The 23,066-nt window shown below is 37.0% G+C and overlaps 1 protein-coding gene across 1 annotated transcript in view; it reads right to left on the reverse strand.

Annotated features, from left to right (window-relative positions):
- The window catches only part of SLC6A11 (solute carrier family 6 member 11), a 98,855-nt gene that overhangs the window by 43,283 nt on the left and 32,506 nt on the right, over nt 1-23,066 (reverse strand). The window contains exon 6 of the mRNA XM_062585310.1: nt 3,712-3,846. Within this exon, the coding sequence (XP_062441294.1) occupies nt 3,712-3,846 (135 nt within the window). The remainder of the gene's footprint in view (nt 1-3,711; nt 3,847-23,066) is intronic.

Consider the following 23,066-nt stretch of genomic DNA (forward strand, 5'->3'; position numbering starts at 1 on the left):
ACACAGAAATGCATTCTAGCGTGCAACTTGGTTTTGAAAACCAGGTTAATTACATTTGTTCCAGATTTTGGTAAGCACCAGTTAGAGAAGGCATTGCCACTCTGGATATGTCAACATCCTCATCCCTATAGATGCCATAATTTTTTTTATTGAAACAGTAATAGTATTTTTTGTTTAAAAAAGGAGCAGCTCAGTCAGTTATTAGCATACAAGTTCACAATAAGCAAGAAAGCTTTATTTTTATTTTAGGAAGGCAATGCCAGAGCAGGTTTTGAATTTATACGTTTGTGTTCAGAATCGTTGACCACAGTGTACATCATTGATCCATCAGATTGTTATGTACGCAGGTCTGTAAGTCAGAGATTTAAGTCCTTCAGTACACACATTTGGAAAATTCCATTTTAGAGAGCCAAGCCTCTTCTGTGATATCAGCATTGCTTTCCAAAAAGGAGCTGTGAATGCCACATGCAAACACAACTACACACTAAGTGACTTAAATTTGTTGATGGACAGCCAGAACAATAATCTGAGTCAGACTTGCACACAAAAAGCGTAAGAATCCTGTTAACTTTGTAGAATACTTTTTTTTTTTTTTTTTTTGGGCGGGGGGGAGTTATAGCTCAGGAAAGACCCCATATTTGTGCTACATATGGCAACTTTATCTTCCAGATTGGAGTAGAGACACATATATCAGGACAATTTGAGCATGAAAGGTTCAGAAACCTTACTGCTGCTGATACAGAAAACATTTCTGAAGTTTAAATATAGTACTCCACTACTATAATGAGAAGTGATTGGTATGAGCTGTACAGATGCACAGTACAAAAGATGGCATTTTCAGACCCAGAGGATCCAGTTTGCTGAAAAGATAGAATATAAAAATGAAATAGAGAACACAGCACTTGAAAGCTAAGAGGAACTGAAAAGATAGATGAATAGCTGCTTAGAAAGCTATAACAGACCATGGAATGCAAATTACACAAAGACAAAAGCTTCAAGAACTTCAAACTAAATTGAGCCTCGAAGAGAAACTTAATTTATTTAATCCGCAGTAAACATAATTGGCATGGTGGTTCAAATACTGCTCTCCTAATACAGACACGCAGTAGTCTCCTTGGAGCATTACTTAAACAGACCTCCAGCTGAAGAGGGAAAACAACTTCTGCCAGTATACATGCATTATGCTTTGATATTATGGAGCAAATCCAAATAAACAAAAGACAAGACGAAAACTGAAAGCACAAGTAACAAGGTTAGTTCAGATGTCCTCTACTTGCTTCTTTGCAAAGGCCTCTAGAAAGAACTCAGAAGATGCTTATGGAATGTATTTAATGACGTAATCTTTTTAAATTTTTTTGAACATTATTAAATTCTACATTTCCATAAAACTGAAAATGTCAGCATCTCTATTCTGTTAGCAATAGAAGATGCAATAGAGCTGAAACAATTCCATTTTACCTTGTTTTTTGTAAAGTGAGTTGTGTCAAGTTCTAGTTTTAAGATGGAGACGTGAAACTTTTGTTACTTGAGAAATGACTGGAGTCCACTGCATAACGCAGAAGTATTTCTTCAAAAATTCTGCCCCAATTGATCTGGGGCAATAAAATATTTCAACAAAATAGCATTTTTCAGTGGAAAAATGCATCTCCAAAACCATCTCACCACCCATACTGCAGTTAAATAGTTCCTATTTAGTTTCCCATACTATTTCAGCTTTTTTCCTACAGAAACGAGCTTGAAAATATTGAAGGATAACATACAGAAAATAGATCAGCTAAAGCCATACTGAAATAGAATGATACATTTACTTGTTAAAGTGCAACATTCAGCCTTCCCCAAAAGACATTCTAATATCAAATGAACTATGTGTGTGCGACAGATGCATGCACACACGGCTTTTAAGTGCTCTGTACTTTAAAGACTACTTTGAATAATACCATGTGGCTTTGGAAATTGTCATGGCAACAATGTATTTCTTTACAAATGGAAACAGTAGAGTAAATAAGCATATAAAAACCCCTTGTAACCTGACAATGTTGCTTAAACTTGCATGCCCTCCCTCAATAACAAACAGAAATAAGGGTGGCAGTGGCATGTAAAAAATCCACATACAGGCCCAAATCCTTTTAAAAGGCCTCTCACACATCACTGGACAAATGAAGGAGGCAACATTTAAGCAGGAAGCCCACCTACTGTTCACATAGGTCAGGAGAAATTGCAAGTGGAGAAATTCTACGTTATGAGGAATTGGCATAATGCAATACGAGAAAAGAGCACTCAGTGGGCTCTTTTATTAAGGTTGTGGATAACTCTGTCAGAAACATGAAGCAAAATAAAACACTAGTCAAAGCTGGAGAACATAAACAATGTCATCCATGTTTCTGGGAACATATATGGTGGTCAAATTTCTTCTCTCTGCTACAATGAGTTAAGACATGCATGGTTCACTTGAAATTTGGCTAGTTACTTGGCTTACTACAGTCTGAATCTATTATACTCTGCAAAGAAAAAGAAAGAAAGAAAAAGAAACGAAGAAAAATTGGTTGGGAGACTGTCAGTGAATCCTACTAGTTTTCCCTGCTACCTTGCTAATTTCTTAAGTGACCTGAGGATGCCTCTAAGCAAGTTTAATCCTAGCAGTTAGAAAGTCATACTTATCTCTGAAGTTGTAACTCCACTTCCACAGGTCTTTCTACCACCCATCACCAGAGTCAGGCTAACAGCAGCAAGTGGAAAGAGGCTGACACTGAACACTGGATATGTCATCAAGTTTGAAGATAGCAATATGATCCAATTTCCTACATTTTAAATGAAATTTTTCCTTTTTTTTTTTTTTTTTTTTGTAGTTATTTTTTTCCTGTTCTGAAGGAAACTTTTTGTTTCAGAAGCTTCAGGGAAGTGACCTGAAGGGTCTCTGTACTATTGTCTTAGGCAAAAAAAGTACTTCTGCTGACACATTTTACAATTCAGTAGGTGTAATTAAGAATTAATTTACACAGGCATTCCAAAACTTCTTCTCTCCATCTTATGATCCATTTAATCATCGCAGACTTAAAAGTAACGCCATGTAGTGTGTTTTACGCTGCCAAACCAGGTAAGTAAAATGCTGTATGCAAACTTACAGAGTTCATGTCATTTTCCCTCTTTGATATCAGACAAATGATGTATCATAATTGTTTTATTGCACTCGTCTGTCACTCAACAATCAACTTAAACCAGTATTTACATATTCAGCTCTACTTCTGAAGTAACTGAAAAGACACAGTTCCTAATTTTACTACTACATTGCTGCTTTCATGTTTAGAAATTTTTGCTTCAAGGATAACAAATATCTGAATGACTAATTTCTCTTCTACTCTTGACTGAGACTTAGATTTGGAATGTGCTCAGAATGGAACAATTTGAAAATGGCTGAAACCAGTGATGGCGCACTTGTTCCTCAATGGCAGCAGAGCAGATACAACTCAACACTTCTGAAAACTCTGGTTTATAATCCAGGACACTTCTCTTCTAAAAGATGCTCCAGCAACTGTAAGCAGTGATGGTTTTAAAACACTAGCCACAATTCCAAATGCCTAACAATGAACAAATACCCAGCAATTGTATGTATTCAAATTTTAAAAGGGGGGGGGGGGGAGGGAGAGAGAACTGTGGAACTGTGCAATTTCTCCCAGTCAGGGATAGAAGTAAACATATGGAGTACGAGCCTACCTGTGGGTCAGACAGTCGAGAAAGGTCAGGGTACAAGTAGAATTTTATCCCCTCAGAAGCACCTGGTAATGTTACTCCACGAATTAGAAGAATCATCAGCATGATATAGGGAAACGTGGCTGTTACATATACAACCTAGCAAGAAGAAACAAACATCAGAAAATGATTTTCTTCCAACTACAACAAAGAAGCTCACTTCCACATTCATTTCTCTATTGGTTAGTAACATAAAAACCTTCCCTGGAGCTCTAAAGAGGATCTAACTGCTTTCTATGTCCCTTTGCCTATACTTAAATTTTGTCCTCCAAGTGTATTGCCTTCTAAACCATTTAGGTATTACAGGACAGGCCAACACTATTATGGAGAGACTGGGAAGTTCTCTTCAGGTATTATTTACCCTCTTAGGTTACAGCAAACACTATAGTAATTACTACACTAAAAATATATGGTGGAATTGACTCATAATAGCAAGTAATTCATTGTATTATATAACTTCATATGTATTCTACAACAACATACGCGCAAAAAAATGATAATGATCACAGTCACTTAGAAATTATTACACTGTCATCTCTTAAGACTGCCTGCATGCCCATGTTTGAAGAATAAACATTTCATCAAGCCTAACAACTAAATGCAACATATAACCCCTTGCAACTTAGTGTATTACTAGCAATTAGGTGCAGAGCACCTTCAAACAAAATTTCTGAATGCTCAAAACTAGCAGTTTCTGTTTCCATATATAGAGTCAGATTTTTCAGAAATCAATAACTTTTGTGAATGGGGAACAGTTATTCTTTTCTGCAAGAGATCTAATTTTTCATGGAAAAAAGTAAGCAGAATTGCTTCTGATACACAAACACATACCTGAGAGCAGTATCTAGCTATTCAAAGTTTGAGATAGATAAAATGACAGATTCCATTTCACTGTAAGTATCTCCTTTAAATAGCATAATAACTTCAACCTGTTTCTCCATTATCCTCTGTAACCAATTTCACCTGTGCAAAGTAGCTACAAAAGATTCTAAAATGAGAGGGTACTATTACATATCTGCCTTGCAAAAGTCAAAATGACTTAACAAGCAGCAAAACTGGGGAAAATTCTTATACCACTTGTATAAGCATCAAAAATAAATATTTTGATACGAAAATTTCATTGACTGGTCCATTCTTATATAAAAGACAAGAGATGTATCAGAGCATGTACAATGACAGACATGATTCTCAAGCACATTTTCATGACATGTAAGAACTGAACTTTGATTTTTCAGACAGTGCTGGATTTTTTACTCCAAATATAATCCTTCTTACGGGTGTCTCAGCTGGCACATCCAGAAAATGGAGGCACTAAAACCATACAGCAGATATTCAAATGTGTCCAACTGCCCCAAACACATTAAGAAACCTCACTGTTACTGACTTTAATGGGAGGTAAGCATCATATACATCATTCTGGGTGCCTCATCTCTTGAAAGAATAAGTCGTAATTTTCCCAGGAAATGAAAATGACCACAATATTCCTACGGGCCTCAGAAGCCTGAATTGGTTAATTCATAGGTCAATAAAAATGCGAAATGGAAACCTTGATCCCTGTGCTTATATTTATTATTACTCACTACTAATGGCAATGCACACTGTACCCTGATGTTCAAGTAGACTATGTCCAGTCTGACCACTCTCCACATGAAGGCTCCATATAAAAATGGACTGTCATTTTAATAAGAAGAGGAAATGCCTGGAATGGACATGGTCCTGCTCTGAGTCTTATGCCCCATGTTATGTGGAGATGGAGAGGTGCCAGTGACTGGTTTTCACATTTCTACATTTAATACTTTGCAAGCTATTTTTCCCCACTTCTTTTAAATCAACAGTTGTTTCTGATGAAGACAATTAGTAGTCCTATACATTTCATGACACACAAGGTATTGCATTTGAGCATCTGAACGTTGTTGCATCATGCTTCCTTAACTACATTGGTTTTCAGTCTGCCACCCTTTGTATCCTGCCACTGCCCTGAATCATTTTAAATGAGCATATAAGTTATTATTTTGTAGAAGCAGATATTAATCCCAAGTTCTTTTGGGTGAATTTCCTCCTTCAGCTCCATCAAGGAAGAAGAAATGCTGAAACCACCTATCTCTACCCACAAGAGATCAGGTAAAAGTGCTCTTGCATAACAATCTGTACTGCCACAGCAGTCATCCAGACTTGTAGAGTTACAAGTCCTCTTAATTTTGTATCTTCTTTCTCAGGATGTCTTCTGCAGCCCATCCACACCTTATCGCAAGCACTAGAACCACAAACCCTAGCATTTTTATCATGAGGAAACTACTATGGTTAGTATTTGTGCCACAGCTTTGCAGGAAGAGGACTCTCCCTCTCTGGCTGCCAGGTACAAAGCGAATGTAAATAGGAAGAGAAATTGGCTCAGTATTTCTGGCAACAACTACTAATACTGTTATCTAGAACAACACAAAAGGGAAGCATGTGTGGGAAAGATATGCTGTTCCTGTGAGCCAATTAACATTGCTGTTAATGATTTGCCACTGATAGCATTTATAAAGCCAACAAGGCTGCTAGAATTACAAGCATCTCATGTGCAGCAGGTGCCAACATATACTGCGTTCAGAGAGAGGAGAGAAGGCCACCACTTTTAGATGTTCAAGTCTCCCAGTACGCTAAGCAACTTAATTCCATCGCGCCCCGTACATCAATTGTCATGCTCATTTCATCATGTTTCTCAAGAGCTCATGAGGTGAGGAAGGATGAGATGCTTTAGAAATCAAATGCCATTATTATTATTATCACATCTGTAGGCATTAAAAGTTTCCTGAATTGTTTTCTTATCTTTCAATGCATCAAAGACCCCTGAATATAAATGCAAACACAACTGCTTCTAATTACACTGTATCCTGTTTTAATTGACATTAATTGCTTGGTATGTTAATTTGCATTCCAATGCTCAAAATGTTTTTTTTAAACCCTCGTCAGAGCAAAGCTAGTGTTTAAGCAGTTGGAAGCAAAATAAAAATTTCTGCTATTATGCAACTTTCTCCTATTGTAATGTAAGAGAGAGACAAATTTACAAAGTTATTTATATGGGTAAGAGTGCAGAAGGGCACCTACTGGGACATCGACAGATCTTACACAGACTTAGGTGCTTTGCTGGAGGTACCTTATGCCCAATGCTCCTGAGGACAGATCTTCAAAAGCTTGTTGGTGCTCTTAAGTGCCATATACTTCAGTACTGCAATTCTAAGTACCAAAACTGTAAGAGACTTAGATGTTATGTCACTCAAGGTCAGCGGTAAAGATATCTAGGTATCAAACTATGCAATGATTTTCTAAATAAAGAACCCTGAAGGTCTTGAGAATTAAACTAGCTGCACTGCAAGTTTGCATTTTTACATACCTGAATATCTTTAGAAGCCTGAATCTGGTACTTAGGCACAAATTTGGCCCCTGGGACAGCTGAACCTTTTGGCCTAAATGAAAAACTGCTCTTCTGAACACAGTGCCAAATCATACTGCAGAGGTTGCAGATCATACAGCAGAGGTTGAAGTTAATGTGGCTTGGCTTGTGAGAGAATGTAGAAAAAATACATCACACATCTGTTAAGAATGAGAAAGCAGCCCTCCATGCAATGAATTGAGCCACACAGCTACATAAATCTAAAAGACTAAAAATAAATTTTTGAGGCTACAGCTACTACAGAACATGCCAGCTTGATGTTTACAGAGCACATCACAACAGCATCTTAGCAGGATTAGTCATGAATAGGACATAGTGAACTCCAATCCTTTGCTCTGCGCTTTCAGAGACCATAAGAAAATTAGCACTGAATGGACAGAACTATTTTCCTAGGCTGGTAAGATCTGACACTCATCTGCCAACATAAGGGAGTAACATTGCAGCTATGTGATACCAAAGAAGTTAAACCTTTAAATGGTGGCAACTATGTAGACTGGGCCGTTGCAATAGGCTACTCCAGAGAATAGACAACATCCAATATTAAAAGCTTTTAACTGATCCTCACACAAACAAGGGAATTTAATGGTTTTATTTAACATCCAGCCACTGACCAGATCTCATCTTGTAACAGATTTCAGATCTTAAACAATATGAAAATTATTCTATTCTTTTCTGCATGTTGTGAAGCTTCGGTTTATTTACAGTATAATGAAAAGTTCATATTTTTTTATATGGAGTAAATATGTTTTACTAAACTTAATGCCTGAGAAACTTACTGGCTTGCCAACTCCCCTCCCCTGAAGTCCCCTTTTGCTCCACTAGGCTATATCACAGGCAGCAGCAATGCAAAAAATTGCCACCAATTTTCCTCAACTCGGTATTTGAAGAGGTGCAAGACCAGACTCCATACCCTGAACATCCTTAACTTTCATTTAGAGTTTTTAGCTTTGCGGCTGTTCACTTAGCCTACTTGCTTTGTGAATGCTGAGACCTCCGATAATGACTAAACCCACTAACCTCCTTTGTCAGGAGAAAACTGCTGAGGAGTCTTCAGATCTCAGTGACATACAAGGCTTGCCTACACGGGGCAGGGGAGGGCAAAACTATGCCTACATTGCAGTATACTCATGTGGCTAAAAAGCTTGGGAATAAAAATTTTACTGCATGATAGATGTGACAAGAAATAGTAATTTTTATCCTGCTTTTCAATGTTGATGCAGAAGAGCATATTAACATAACTACAGAAATATAATTATCCTACTAGTGTCCAACAGCTCTGGTATCTCTGTAGACGTGCTCAAGTCATTACCAATACGGGAGTGATTTCCACTAAGAAGTTTTGCATGCCACACTTAGTCCAGCCTTCCTGCTCCTCTAGTAACTTTTCAGTTTCACAAATTCAGACTTCTTAGTGTTGCAGATGGTAATACTATGAAAGATACTGTTTTTCAACTACCATGGTCTTCGGTGAAATTTCTCATATAGGTAGTGTTTGAAAATGTCTTTTGCTAATGTGCTGCTATTGCGTCCATGGATACACAAATCATAGCTCAAAATAGGAATTTTCAATATCAGTTGAAATTATAAGTGAAGGAACAACAGGTGATTCATCAGTTTTTTAAAATGGTGTGCCAAAAGGGAAAAATATATTTATTTTCCACATCTGCCTATACTTTAAAATTAAATTTCAATTCAGAAACAAGAAACTAAACCAAAAACCCAGTGACATACCCAAGCTGATGTGCATGGTAGATGACTTCATGGGGGGGAGGGAGGAGGAAAAATAGTCAGCAAATTGGTTGATTTCTCTATTTTTTCTTACATATCTTGCAGATTTATTCAGCATCATCTGCTGTTTGCCTGGTTTGTTTATACACAGAGAGAAATTTGCTCCCGAAAAGTCTGGTGAAATATCCTTAACCAGATTGCTTACAAAATGTAGAATTTCTCCTAAGCTACTGATGAACCATGTGCGAGTGCAAAGTTTCATTTGGAGCAGACAGAAGTACAAAATCCAACAGGAAAGAAAATTTGATGAGATCTGAGAGATGAGAAGTAAATATCAAAGTGAAAAATTCAGTAGGAAGATGAGCTAGAAAACAGGAGCGAGGAGAGGACACTTTACAAAGTTATGTAAGAACCTTGTTAAATGTGCAGTGATCACAGGAAACAGATGATTCTACATGTGACACAGTAACAACAGAAAAGGAAAAAAATTTCTAATACCACAACACACTTGTGTTACTAGCTGGCACACAACAAAATCTCTATCTACTAGAGTTGTGCAAATCCTTACTTTTTCTCTATGAGATGATTAGATTAAAAAAAAATCCCCGAAACGGCTTGAAACAGTTTCATTTACAATGAAATAAAAATTCAGGTCCAAAATTCATTTTGAGGCAATACAGCAAGTTTCATTTCCTTTTGTTTTGTCATGCTTTTTACCAAAAGGGAGGGGGAAAGAGAGACCAATCTTAAATGAAAAATGGTTTTAACAAACCACAGCCATTATTTCTAAGCTTCATTTCAAATTTTTTTAAAAAAATTAAAAGCTGAAAAAAGTTTTTTACTGTTTTTTTCCCCCAAGAATTATTCCTTAAATTCAGAAAGATATCTTGCTATGTCAGCAGAAGGAAGCTTCATTGATTCTGTAAAGGTTGCCTATTCCAGACAACTGGAAAACAGACTAAGCAGCGCTTCCTGGAAAACAATTTTCCCGTTGTGTAGACATAGTCAGTGAAGTCCAATCACATGTAACAGAATATGCAAAAAAGAAAACATATATAAAGTGTAAATGGAATTCATTTTATCATGTGATTTAGATCAATGATGAAAACACCTGCATTTAAGCACAAAATGTCAGTAACTGTGCAGATAACCAAGTTCTTTCTTGAACTGACCATATGCATACATAGCTTAATGATGACTTGATTACTTACAAAAAATGCGCCAGTAGCTCCTAAAGAAGTAGGACTTGTTATACCAGGTGGTTTGGACCCTGAAAGAATGGCTCTAAATCACAATAATTCCATGTATTTTCCTACATCTAGCCCCATGTGAATAGGCCTTGGCCAAGTTCATTCAGTGCATCAAGGGAAGACACTCACTTTACCTGGATTAATGTTCATAGGAAACTATTTGCATAGTTACTCTAAATTTAGACAGTCTAGAAGTTAACACAGGTCTGTAGTAGAGTTTGGAGAACCTACTCAGAGGCTTATAGAGTGATTCCCTGTTGAATCCATACAGTGCTGACCTTGCTAACCTGAATAGGGACATAGCCTGAATTAAGAACCTGTGAGACTTAGTGCTGACTCCACATACTATTTTGTCAATGTTTCCGGATTTTTCTCGTCAGAAGTGCCAGTGCAGAAGAAAGGCAGACTTATGTCCCAGCTGATTACCTAACTTGGAGAAATCTCAGGAACTCAACATAATGTCCTTCATCATTCCATTACTGCTGGCCTCCAATTTCCAAAATCATATTGTCCAAACTCAGTATTTAGCAAAGGCCTGAGTATCCTCAAAGGACGTTTGCTGATAAAGAGTGTAACAATTTCAAACATCAAGGTGCCTAAGAGTGTTATCCATTTGTTAGAAAACTGTGCTGCTACACTGTTATTATACTGTAAATGCACTGTCAATGTCAACATCCTAACAATTAAAAACTCTCTGCCAAAACGGTTCTGTGGTGAAAGAGGAGGTCTGTGGTATATTTCTAATTTTCAAGAACAGAAAGTTGCAGAAAAGCTTCAGCAAAAATGAGCACTGAAATCTGGCAAGCAGATACAAATCCACCATGTAAATTCAAAAGAAATAACCCAAAGGAAAGACAAGGTATTAATGTCACTAGTACTTATACACTTTTTTTTTTTCTTCTTCTTCTTCTTTTTTTTTCTATTGAGACGGCTGCTTATTTAAATTCATTATTTTATCTCCATCATAAGCAGGACAGTGTGGAAGTAGAAAAATGAATGAAATACTGTTCCCTGATGTCCTAGAACTGTGAATATCTAGAAGAAGTATGCTTTTGCCAACAATATAGTGTACAAACAGGAAGACCTGTTCTAACAGTTGTGAGCAGGGAGAGGTGTACTGATAGAGAAGATGCAAACTTCAGCATCTTGGCTAAGCTCATTATTTCAAGCAAAAGTGTTTATGTAGAGCTGCCATCAAGTAGGTCATTATCAGAGCCACAAATACTCAAAATCAAAGACTGCTATTTAATCAAGTAAAAGTCAACTTTAAAAATGAGTCAGGAAGAATTTTAAATCTAAATTAGGACTAATTAATCAGCTAAGGGTTTTTTTTTTTTTTTTTTTTCTTTTTCCATTTTGAAAAGGTCTTTAAAAAGTTCAAGCTTTTTATAAATGACAGCTTTATCTTTCAAAACCTCCAGGATTTTCAGACTTCTAAATGCCAGCTTGTTTCCCACTATACACAATAAGCCAGATACTGGTATTAGTTACACATATGTATAAAACCTTACAGGCTGAGTTTCAGACTACTCCTGATAAAGCACAATTCCATTTCTATGAAGAATTTACAGTGGCCCAAACTTATCCTTTATAGATTTCCAATTTTGTTACTGCATTTATGTAGGCAGAAATGAGAAATTTGTAAGGTACTAAATGAATTTGATTTCTCAGGTTCTCTAGACGTGCCTGCTAAGCTCTTACCAAATGCTCCAGAGAGTAGGTTCTGACATATTCTGAAACTGTTTAATCTGTAAAGTAGATAAAGATGTGAAGGCCAGAATACGGCAGGAAATCATTTTCTTGTCCAGCAACAATTTTTTAAGATTTCAGTCTGCACCGGAATGAACCCCAAATCTCTGACCAGATCATTCCAAGGACTTAAATCTCTGTCACTTCTGCTCTGATCCAGAAGACAGCAGAGACTGGTTTGCTCTCTGACTCTGTGGTGCAGAACATGAAGCTAGGTTTTCCAGGTGCATGTCATCCTCATGTAATTATTAGCTGCTCTGGAGAATGTTTCAATGAAGCAGTATTTTCCAGAGAACTAGACTTTGACCAAAATACTCATCATCCTCAGCTCAGATTGGCTGCTTCTCCTGCTTCATTTTCTTTGTCTTAAAAAACACTAAGGAAAAATGAAAGACTGCATCTATGCCTGGGAAATGGTTATAATGCCATTTACCAACAGAGTTACTAGGTGAAATTTCTTAGCTGGAGCTTCTCACATACCAGGCAGCCACAAAAGGTAAAAGAGTTAGTTAGCACAAATGAATATAGCACCTATCTCCACAAAGGCCTTGGCAGGGTAGGAGGTAAGAAGAGAATGAGGCACTATAGCCAATATCTGAGACATCATCAAATGAATTCATGACTACATTAAAAATTTAAGTAACTACAAATATTAAAACTTTGAAACATCAGTAAGAGGAACAAGGAATTTCCCTTGAATTCTGCACCAAAAATAATCACACGTGAGCTTCCTCTGCTGATCAATCTTCCAAGCACTCAGGCAGATATACTAGTGGCCACCTCCAAATGACCTATCAGCCAGTACTGCACATGGTTCTCTGAAAATACCACATCATTATTTACTCTTGGGCAGTGAACACTGGTGAAACTTTGTAAACAAGCATGTAAAAAAGACATCCCTCTAGCAGTCTCATACCTTTTCTTTCTTTGATAATTTTTGTAATCATGAAGCACTCTTGTGTATTGGGACATTCAGGGATTTTACAGGATAATACACAGCTTGTCATTTATTATCAAGTAAAGGTGCGTGTTTGTCTACCCACACAGTATCAAAAAATTGGTCTTTTCTATTCCACTTAGGATACAGGTCCTTATCACCATGGTGACAGCTCAGAGATGTATTTACTGTATATCATTTGCTATATTATGTGTGCACTAAGTATAGTAGTTATAATAGTTATAAAATGAATAGTTTTACCACTTATACTAGTAAGTATCCTTGTCCTCCAGTTCCCTAATTCTTTCCCTTTGAATTCACTGTGGGTATCACATCTATTGTAATACAGCTGGTTAAATTTCTATTTTACCTAAAGACTAATTGCACTGTATATTCCCTTCACTACAGTCTCTAAATCTAGCTCTTAAATCCCATCTCAAGGCTGACTTGTAGAACATCTGACAAAGCATGCTGCCATTGTGTTTTGGAGCTGAGGTTTACAGTGTGAGAAAAATAGTTGACACGGTATGTAGGACACCAATCACGCAATAAAGCTGTTGGGCTGGAAGACCTGAGTGTGCGTTTCTGCCATAGGTTTCTTTTTCTATCTCAGGCAAATGCTTTGTTCTCCCTTTTCTCCTTTTAAACCTCCCCCTTCAACACAGAGCCCTGATCATCCATTATGTGGATGTAAAGGCAAGTTCTTTGGGAATAGAAGCATCTCACTTCATTCATCTAGGATTTGGCAAAAAAAGGATTTAACCTCAGTTAGGGGCTCCAGGCACAAGTGGAAAACAAACTGAATCACAACAATATTTATTGACCTGAAGTGCTGTTATCTCAGATAACAACACACACACTTTCTAACTAGAGGAAGTAATTCCAATAAATTTTTTTCAGTACAGTTGATTCTTTGTGTCAGACTTCTAAAACAATGTCCTTTGCCTTCTACATATGACACAATCAAGCTTAAAGATGTTTTCCTCTTTTTTTCTCTAACACAAATTTTTCAACTGCTGAAATGCAGCAGAAATGAAGGGCAGATACAATGTAGCCAACTCATTTCTCTGGGATGTGTTTTAGTAACCAACATAGCAGGAGCAGCGGCCTGAAGCTGCCTTTGTTGCCCATGTAGCAATTTATTTCATTAAGCTTTCCCACTCTTAAGACTGAGTTTGGATTCAGTCCATGTTAGTCAACTCCAGGGAGGTATGCAGAATTAAACTTTGTAAATCTCACAAGAGCAGTGTTGTAAACAAAACAAAACTACTAAAAAGACATCTGTACCTTGTAGATTAAACTAAAAATGTGGCCTAAACCTAAAGTGACTGCTCTCCCTCTGCGGAAACTTGCTACAGTATCTTTGAACAAAGTGCCATGGAGATGGATACCCACAAACTGCTTTGTAGATTGCTAAGAACGGGCCAGTCACTTGAAGCTATATAAATTAGCACTAGCCGAGGACAAACTACCTGTGTGAGAATAAAGGAATTATATCTGTTCTACTTCAATGAAGAAATATGAAACTAAGAGAATCAGTGCCAGAAACAGATTAAAAACTCCAGTATATCTGCATTTGCACTGAGAGCCAGATTTTCCTGCTGAAAAAAGGTGCAAGTAATATTTCAAATATGTAAACTAAGCCAACAAAAACAGTATCCTCAGGGGGTTCTAAACACACAGAAAGAGGCTAGGACATGGAGAAACATAAATATCTTCATAACAACACAGCTTCATAAAACTTCAACATTTACCAAGAACAGGTATAAGCAGTGCCTCATGCACCTCAAAGAATAATGCTGTAGCCCTGACATTCCCATCACCACCAATCCGACTACACAGACCATCTTACATTTTGGCTCCTGTTTGACAATCTTTTGCAAGGTATTGTTTGGTAATTTTTTTGTGAAGGACAGCAGAAGGTAGAAGACCCCAAGGTCTGTAAGAAGAGGAATGAAATACAAGGAGGTCATGTGAAGATCAAATGACAAACTATTGTATTTCTGAAGTATTTTTTATTGGGTCAGTGCATTTGTTTTGGAATAATGGGCTGTAAGTGCTTGGTAACATCATAGAAGGGACAAGCTCATACATGTTACATTTACCTCAGACAATAAATAGGTCTCTCCTAGAGCAATACCTTAATCTCAGAATTTATTCTACGCCTTTTGGCTTCACAATTAGTTTTTCCAGCAAATATTGCTGAATTATCAAAGCTGGCCTTTCCCCTACCCTACATTTTCATACTTTAGCTTGATATATCAGGTGACTTCTGTGTCCAAAAATTCTCACATATGCATGCACGCTGAGTTGTCCTTCAGTGCACTGAAACATACTTTGGACTTGCTTGGGCTGTGGATCAGGGCTCAGATCCAATTGAAGTAAGGATTCATGCAAAAGTCAATCTCTGTGGCTAAGGTGCAGTTAGAAGGAATGGAATCATGAGAAGGCAATTTGATTTAAGTTTACTATTTAATACTCTTGAGTGCCAAACAGTATTTTGGGAAAACTACTCTCAAGAGAGGCACAAAAATCTCCTTTACTAACAAATCCAAGGTGTCCTTAAATGCTCAGAGCAGAGGAGAGTGAAAAAAAAAAAAATCTCAGTAGCTGTTCTAAAACTTCACACAGACGCAGTGGATAGCAGGAACTCTGCATGCATCTCATGAATGTTCTACTTTCCCCCTTTGAATACAGAGATCAGTCTTGGACAGAGTGCTAAAGCCTTTCCGTGAAGGCTTATTCTTTGCTATTACTTCAGGCTAAAACAAAAGACACTTCAGGAGATACAATCATTGCTGCCTAGTTCCTTTTCCTGGGCTCCTACAATGAGGCCTTTTTTTTTTCTTCCACACATCTTTCTCTTTTATTTTCTACTTCTGCCCCTTTACTCCTTTTTTTTCTGCCTCATTGAATCCATTAAAGTCTTTATACAGCCTGCTATTGAAAAATAAATTTTCTGTGAGACTACTGACTGAGTCTTAACTGCTGGCAAGCGGAGTTTAACTCCTGATGGGAGGGCAGAAAAATGATGGGTAAAAGGTATGAAAAGGTCATCTCTGAATTTTAGGCCTTAGGGCACACCAGGTATCTCACAGAGGCTGGCAAGCAATCAGTTAAAGGAATAGGAACATACTAGACTCTAGCCACATTTTCCCCCTCTTTCATACATGAGCTTTGATACACACAGTTGTCTCTCTACTTGTATCTTCTAGCACATCAGTGTACACTTTTCAATTATTTTCCTTGTTTCAGGTGCACATATCACTCCTTTCTGCACAACTGTAAATCGGAAGGCAGCCTGACATCAACAGAGATGCAATGCTGCAAAGCAGATGTGCAATTAGGTCTCCATTAATACATAGTTTTCCACAGTCAAAAATATGAACTCTATCCAAGCCTGCCAATATTGTAATCAACTATTTGAAAGATACTACAACTAAGCACAAAATGAGTGCAGTAGTTTGTCACAAAACCAGTACAGATAGATGAATATGCAAGTCAAAAGACTTACACTTCTGGGGTGATACACTAGCCACAACGCAAGAAAAGCCAGAAGAGCTCTTTACAGCCCATAGGAGGGTGAAGCAGGGACCTGTTTGAGGACAGAAGAGGAAGAACTCATGGTCCTTCCTAGCATAAGGAAAGAGCTCTGCATGTGAACAGGCCAGCTTACACAGGTGATCACTGGCAGAGAGGGGCAGCTGGCCGTTCTCCCCATCCTGATCCCAAGCCTTCCTTGTAATAAGATGCTTTGTGAGGACAGTCGCCTGGCATGGAGATACAGTGACTGTGCCTTGGCAGCTGATTTGCAAAATCTAAGGTTTGGAATGAAGGGGAAAAGTCTTCAAATGTTAAAGTTCTGAATAGCTTCTGCATGAAATTGAAAAAAAATCTCAACTTTCTGACAACAATATGTCATTTACAAATATAAAGAGTCAGCAAAAAGAAAGTAAAAAAAAAATCACTTTTTAGTACTATGTCCTCTATTGTTTCCAACCTGGATAATAAAGTTATTTGAAGAGATGAAACATCCATAGATCATGCTACATTCCCCAGTAGCATAAATGCATTAGGAGGGAGAAAGACTGTAAAAAGAGAAGTAAAGAAGAAACGTGTGGAGTTCAGTAGTGGGAGATGACATTACACTCAGCCAGTCAGAGCCTGACAGCTTACATTTTGCATTTTAAACTGCTTACACAAATTCTCAGATTCTCCTTGACAAGAAGAGAAAATACAGCCAATATTTAAGTGGAATTGCAGCTCTGTTTTTTTACAGCAATGCATAGTGTGGGGTTTGCTGTCTTGGAATAAGCTCTCAAGAGTTCAGACATCTATTCTGTATTGAGCTGTTCAGGCCCATCATAACTGCAGCCTAGGATAAAAGCTTTCCAGAAGTGCTACAAGGCAAACAAACAGGGCTCTCCAACTTTAGTTAAACCTTACTAGTTTCAGCACAATACTAACTTAGCACAATTTAGCATGATTTGTTTCAGCACAATTTTTTGGCCGTGTTTTTTCTCCCTTTATAAATGGTATGATCCTTTCTTGCCCATCACATCCATAGACTACCAACAACACCAAAACCTGCTAAGCCATTTTCCTATTATTGTTAATTGGTCTACATCAAGATGTCCCATGCAAACTGACCGTACATTACTGTTTTCTCCAACCTCTGACTTTTTAACATATAGCATTAATATGGACTTACACAGAGTTTCTTGACAAATTACTCTTACATGGCCCTTCACTGTGTCCAACTGACCAGATCAAACTAATCAGTGGAACTAAGTAGTAAGGGACAGCTCAACATTGGGAAAGAAAACAACCAGGCAGTTACAAATGAATTTCACAAAAATCAAGCTTAAGATCATCATATTTACCAAGGCTATGAAAAGCATCATAAACCTTTATAAGAATCCTAACTAAGCTGTACATGTAAAGCATAAATAAAGCACTCAGACTAGGAGAAATTGGGGAGTCTGTATGGGATTCAACCAGGTTTGCCAAGCATATCATTTAGAGTAAGGCAGCTTCAGTCAGAACCATTAAGTTCAAAAGAACTATGGAGTACATTACACATTAGAGATATTATGCACATACATAGCAAACAGAAAAAAAACCTCGTCAGCTTAATAACAAATTATTCCATCATCTATACGCATTCAACCCCGAATCTCGGTAGGTAGAACAGTACTGCTGCTCCTTTAGGACAAGAAAGTTGTCTGCTTTGCTTTGTTTTTTACAGCTTTTCAAATAATTTAATGAATAATAAAGGTGACAAAGAATTCAGGTCTCACATCTTTATGCTAACGTGCTAGTTACTTCACTAATAAGGTTTTGAAGGTCATTCCTAATCACTTACAATGATTACAATGAATTGCAAATGATTTTCTTAAACAAACTGCACCCTTTTTAGTGTTATCAAGTGATAAATTAGGGGAAAACTCATAAATATTTCATGAGGAAATATTGCATAATCATTATTCTATTCTTTCATAGCTTGACTTTCATGACTCTTTAATCAAGTACCTTAGACAACTCATGTTGAAAGAGTAGTTCATATACATGAAATAGCCATAAGTTGCAAGCATATTAGTAGATTTCAGCAGCGCATTCTGGGCTAGAGGTAATGGAGTATCAACAGACTGAAAGGAGGCAGAAAGTGATAAGCAGAACTGGGACTTTGTTCTGGGTTTACTTCTCTAGAATGTTTTGTAGACACTTGATACTTTTAAGCGTTGATGCTTTCTGCATGTCCTTGGGACAGTACAACACTCCTGATTTTATTTTTCAGCATCAGCCTCTGTTTTCATTAGCCTGTCCCTCTAATATAGTTTTAAAGTATATCAAGTAGAGAGAAGGCATAAAGTGCGATGAGGAAGATGATGAACTTCAGGGAACTCAATACAAAGAGCAGGATAGGATCCAAAGATCAGGGAGACAGTGAACAATATTCAGTGACTACTGAAATTATCTCTGTGATACTTGTATTAGTTCTTAGAAAAAATTTAAGAATAGACTCTTGCAAGATTTATTCTTCTTTCAGATGATCCTGAAACTCCATGAGAAATGTCTGGACAATAGACTTCCCAAGGTCCCTTCCAACCAGAATAATCTTGTGATTCTGTAATTCTATGTACTTTGCGCAGTTATAAATTAATAATATCTGCTCCAGATAGAGATGTGGTGATGCATTCAAAAAGTAAACAAAATGCTTCAACAGAAAAGTAGTGGACTGATGAATCTGACACAGAAGTGTAATGCCTTTGAGTAAGTCTAACAATCTCATTTCAAAAGAAACTGTGTAGAACTCGCTATGAGCGAGGACTCGCTGTGAGCTCAGAGGAGTGATCATTATCCAAAAAAACTCCCATCAAATCAAAATTGGCAAAATTAGGATTATGTGCTTCAGCAATGTTTATAGAAAAAACAGAGATCTTCTGATGTCTCTTTTATCAAAATGTAAAGCAAGCAGTTGCTTACTCAAATTAAGAGATGGAAAGCCAAAATCTAAAAAAAGGAGCTGTTTTTCCCTATTTCATTCAAGATTTCATGAATGTTGCACAAAAAAATCAAAAAATTAACAAGACTTATCAACTATGTATGTATATCCATTATAGAAATATCTAGAATTTCTATAATTAATAATCATAATCATTCTGCAAAGATAAGATACTAAACTAAGCCCTAACATTCAGACAGTAGGATGATACCTACTATGTTTGCAAATTAACCTTCATCAGCCTTCTACAGAGTTCTTGGAAACATCTTTGAAAACATTTGATGCTAGCTGCTGAAAATACTTCTGAACAAGATGGCTGTCAAGCGACATCAAGCTTAGCAAGATGCAATATATACATAACACTTCACATTGTCGTACTTTTCTCCTTTCGTTTTTGATCAAGTTTCTTATTCAAAGATCCTGCCTTTCGTGCATCTGCTATAAAGTAGATATGAAAGTCAGTATACAAATTACTTCAAGTACGTCTACAAGTCAATCTTTAATAGAACAGAATCTCAGATAGGACACAGATATGGTTCCCCTGAAAGCTGTGAGAGTTGCCTGAAACTATCTGGCTATAACACCTTCAAAATGGGATAATAAAATGGTGAGAAAATGACAACTGAAAAATAGTGCTGGGAAAAGGTTGAAACATCTGTCACAAATGCTTCTTGTGGGTTTAAGCTTTATGTTAGCTTTAATAAATATGTAAAAATATTAAATATTCATAATTTGAGTAGACGAGTTTTATGTTAGTGCTAGCCAGAAAATGATGGTTTTATTTTATGAAAGCTGTTAAGACTTGGATTTTTCTTTTCACTATGTATTAAAATGAAGAGTAAAAAGAAAGGAGTAAACCTCTTGAATATTTCACCAGTTAGGTGAACATGGTAAGTTTCTCTCTCCCTTTCTCTCCACTTCTCCACTTCCTCTCTTTCTCTTTCATCTTCTCTCTCTCTTACGGCCCACAGACATATCCATTCAAAAATGTTTCTGAAAGTGATAAAAATCTAAGCAGTTTTCCACTTTGGTTAAATGCTTTAAGCAGTTTTCCATTTTGATTAAATGTCTTACAACATTGAAATTACTCGATCCAACTAAAGCGTCAAGTAAACTCAATGCGCTGGTTTAAAAACATTTTTAATATTACCATGATAAAAATCTAGCAGCACCTTAAATATTTCCTGGAAATGAGCACATAATAAACTGAACCTAGTGTGAAAGACAATGACTGGATGAGTTCAAAAATGAACTGCAAAATACCATTTTATCAGAAACAGAAACTGCAGTCAAGAGGACTGCTTTGCCATCTCTATTTCCAAGTATTTCTTTTGTTTGTAGCATCTACAACACTTAACTACTATGTATGTGCTTAGCTGGTCTGGGGAGGCAGTGAGATGACATGACAAAGATTTCCAGGGCCCTTGCCTGCAGTAAGAGATGTGCAAGAATATTAAAATTCTTAAGTCAATCTGGAAAATAACATTTATTTACTTCCAGAGAAGAATATATTCCTGGAAGCCAACTACAATGGTGCATACTCATCTAATAAAAGCTTCCTTTACCAATCAGAGGAGCAGAACTGGAATAAGAAAGAACAAATATTGCCTATGAAAGATCCGTACTGCATGTTCCTTGATAAGAAATGGATCCTCTGCCTAGACAGACTGTTGGAAGATGGCAGTGTGTCCTGAGGAACACCAGAATCTACCTATCTGCTTGGATAGCCTACCGCAGGATTTTGGAAGCAGAACTGCTGCTCATGACAAACCATTCTAAATGGTGTAAATATATGATGACCTACCTACTACAAGACTCCCCCCCACCCTTTTTTTTTCGGCTTGAGACCTATAAAGCACTATACTGGGGACTAATTTCTTTTTTTTTTCCCTTCCATTTCTGTTCCAAGCGTATCTGTTATTTCTGCATATTCAGAAAGTTTACCACCTTTTTTCAACTAGACAAGAAAAAGACAAGTCTCTTTATCAGGCTGTTTCAGTTAACCTCATCAAGAAGGCAGTTATCAAAATTACATTGACATAAAATAAAATTATTCCACATACTAGTGGAATATCTGCAGAATAGTCTCTCAAATAGGTCAGTTTCACTTTAATCACTTCCAAAATGTGGTAAGTATTTCTGTGGAAATGGTGCAAGCTGAAGAAACCCGGTGTGTTATGTATATAAAGACCACGAGAAATTTAAATGTAAACCACAGAAATACAGAAATACAAAATATACCTTTCCTGTGATCACTTGAGCATCTCCCTGGCAACAAATGATCTGTACTAAGGCTACTTTGTTTGGTTTTGCACAACTGTGCATGTGTGCATTCATGTGTAAACACACACTTATTTTACAAAAGAATGTATCTCCATCTGCAGACATTCTTTTTGACAGAGAGGAAAAGTTATTTTTGCTCAGTTTCAGTTCTTTACCACCAGTGGTAGCTCCTCAGACAACTCTAAAACCACTTCTGTACCTCCCTGGTGTGCACACTTCAAAGACATACAGGTATTGTCATACCTTTATCTCACTTTTGCTTCCTTACATTTTTGGCTTCTCGTCTTTTTCTCTTCTCTCTAAACTATTCTTATTTTGTTTGCATCTCTAGACTGTTTTTCTCAGCATCTTTCATGCAGTGAGTTGACAAAAAGCAGGGCTGCATAAATCTGTATGCACAAATGCTCAGATGAAAAATGCAGTTCCAGATTGACTGACACAGTTGGCAAATAGAGATTGAATTCACCAAATAGTTTCAGCCAGAATTTTGAGAGAAAGAAGGATGCGTAGCTGACAAAGCCAAAACATTTTGACATTTTCTAAATTAAAAAAAAAACTTTTCATTTCAATCACATTTCATTTATAAATGTAGCCTATTACAAAAAGAAGCAAAAAAGGCAGCTGCACTTCCAAACTAAGGAAGTAATAAACATCTGAAAATTAAATGCAAAAATGTTTCAATCCACTAACATATTTCATGAATTCTTTAGTTCCAGTAAGAGAAAATAGTGCTTTTTTGGGGGGAGGCTTCTCCAGAATGGTGTCTATTTTCATCACTCTTTGTTTAGCCCACAAATCTTATGTTCTACTCAGAACTATATCTTGTACTCCTCTAGGGGCAACCTCTCAAGCACCACATGAATTCCTTAACATAGTCTCTCTCTGTTGGGATATTCAGTATGCAGTGGCATTCACTCTACAAGGGATTACTGGATTTTTTTTTCCTAATTTGTCCATCTTCGTCTCTTTCAGGTTTTTCACTATTCCTGCTTTTGATGTTCTTCCTTGAATTGTAGACAATTTAATGACAATAATTTGCTTATAGTTCTGAATTTTATACTTTTATTTCTGAATTCTTACTTATAATTCTGAATTTTCTCAGCATACTATCTGTGTAATTTGTTTGTGTCACTGAGATTTTCAAATCCTTTCAATTTAGGATTATATTTAAATTTTAGATACCTTGTGCACAGAAACCACAGAATCAGTAAGGTTGGAAGGGACCTCTGGAGATCATCTAGTCCAACCTCCCAAAGATTTCCTAGTGGTGGTTACACTAGGGCTTGAACTCAGGACCTTCAGTGTGTAAAGCAGATGGGATAACCACTACACTATCCCTCAACCCCAAACTGACTCAGTGTTGATTTCAAGGCTCAGAATTTCGTAATTCATAGTATGTTAAATTAGCCTCATATAACACCACTGGACAAA

The sequence above is a fragment of the Rhea pennata genome, chromosome 12 (genome assembly GCF_028389875.1).
Source record: "Rhea pennata isolate bPtePen1 chromosome 12, bPtePen1.pri, whole genome shotgun sequence".
Classification (NCBI taxonomy): Eukaryota; Metazoa; Chordata; class Aves; order Rheiformes; family Rheidae; genus Rhea; species Rhea pennata.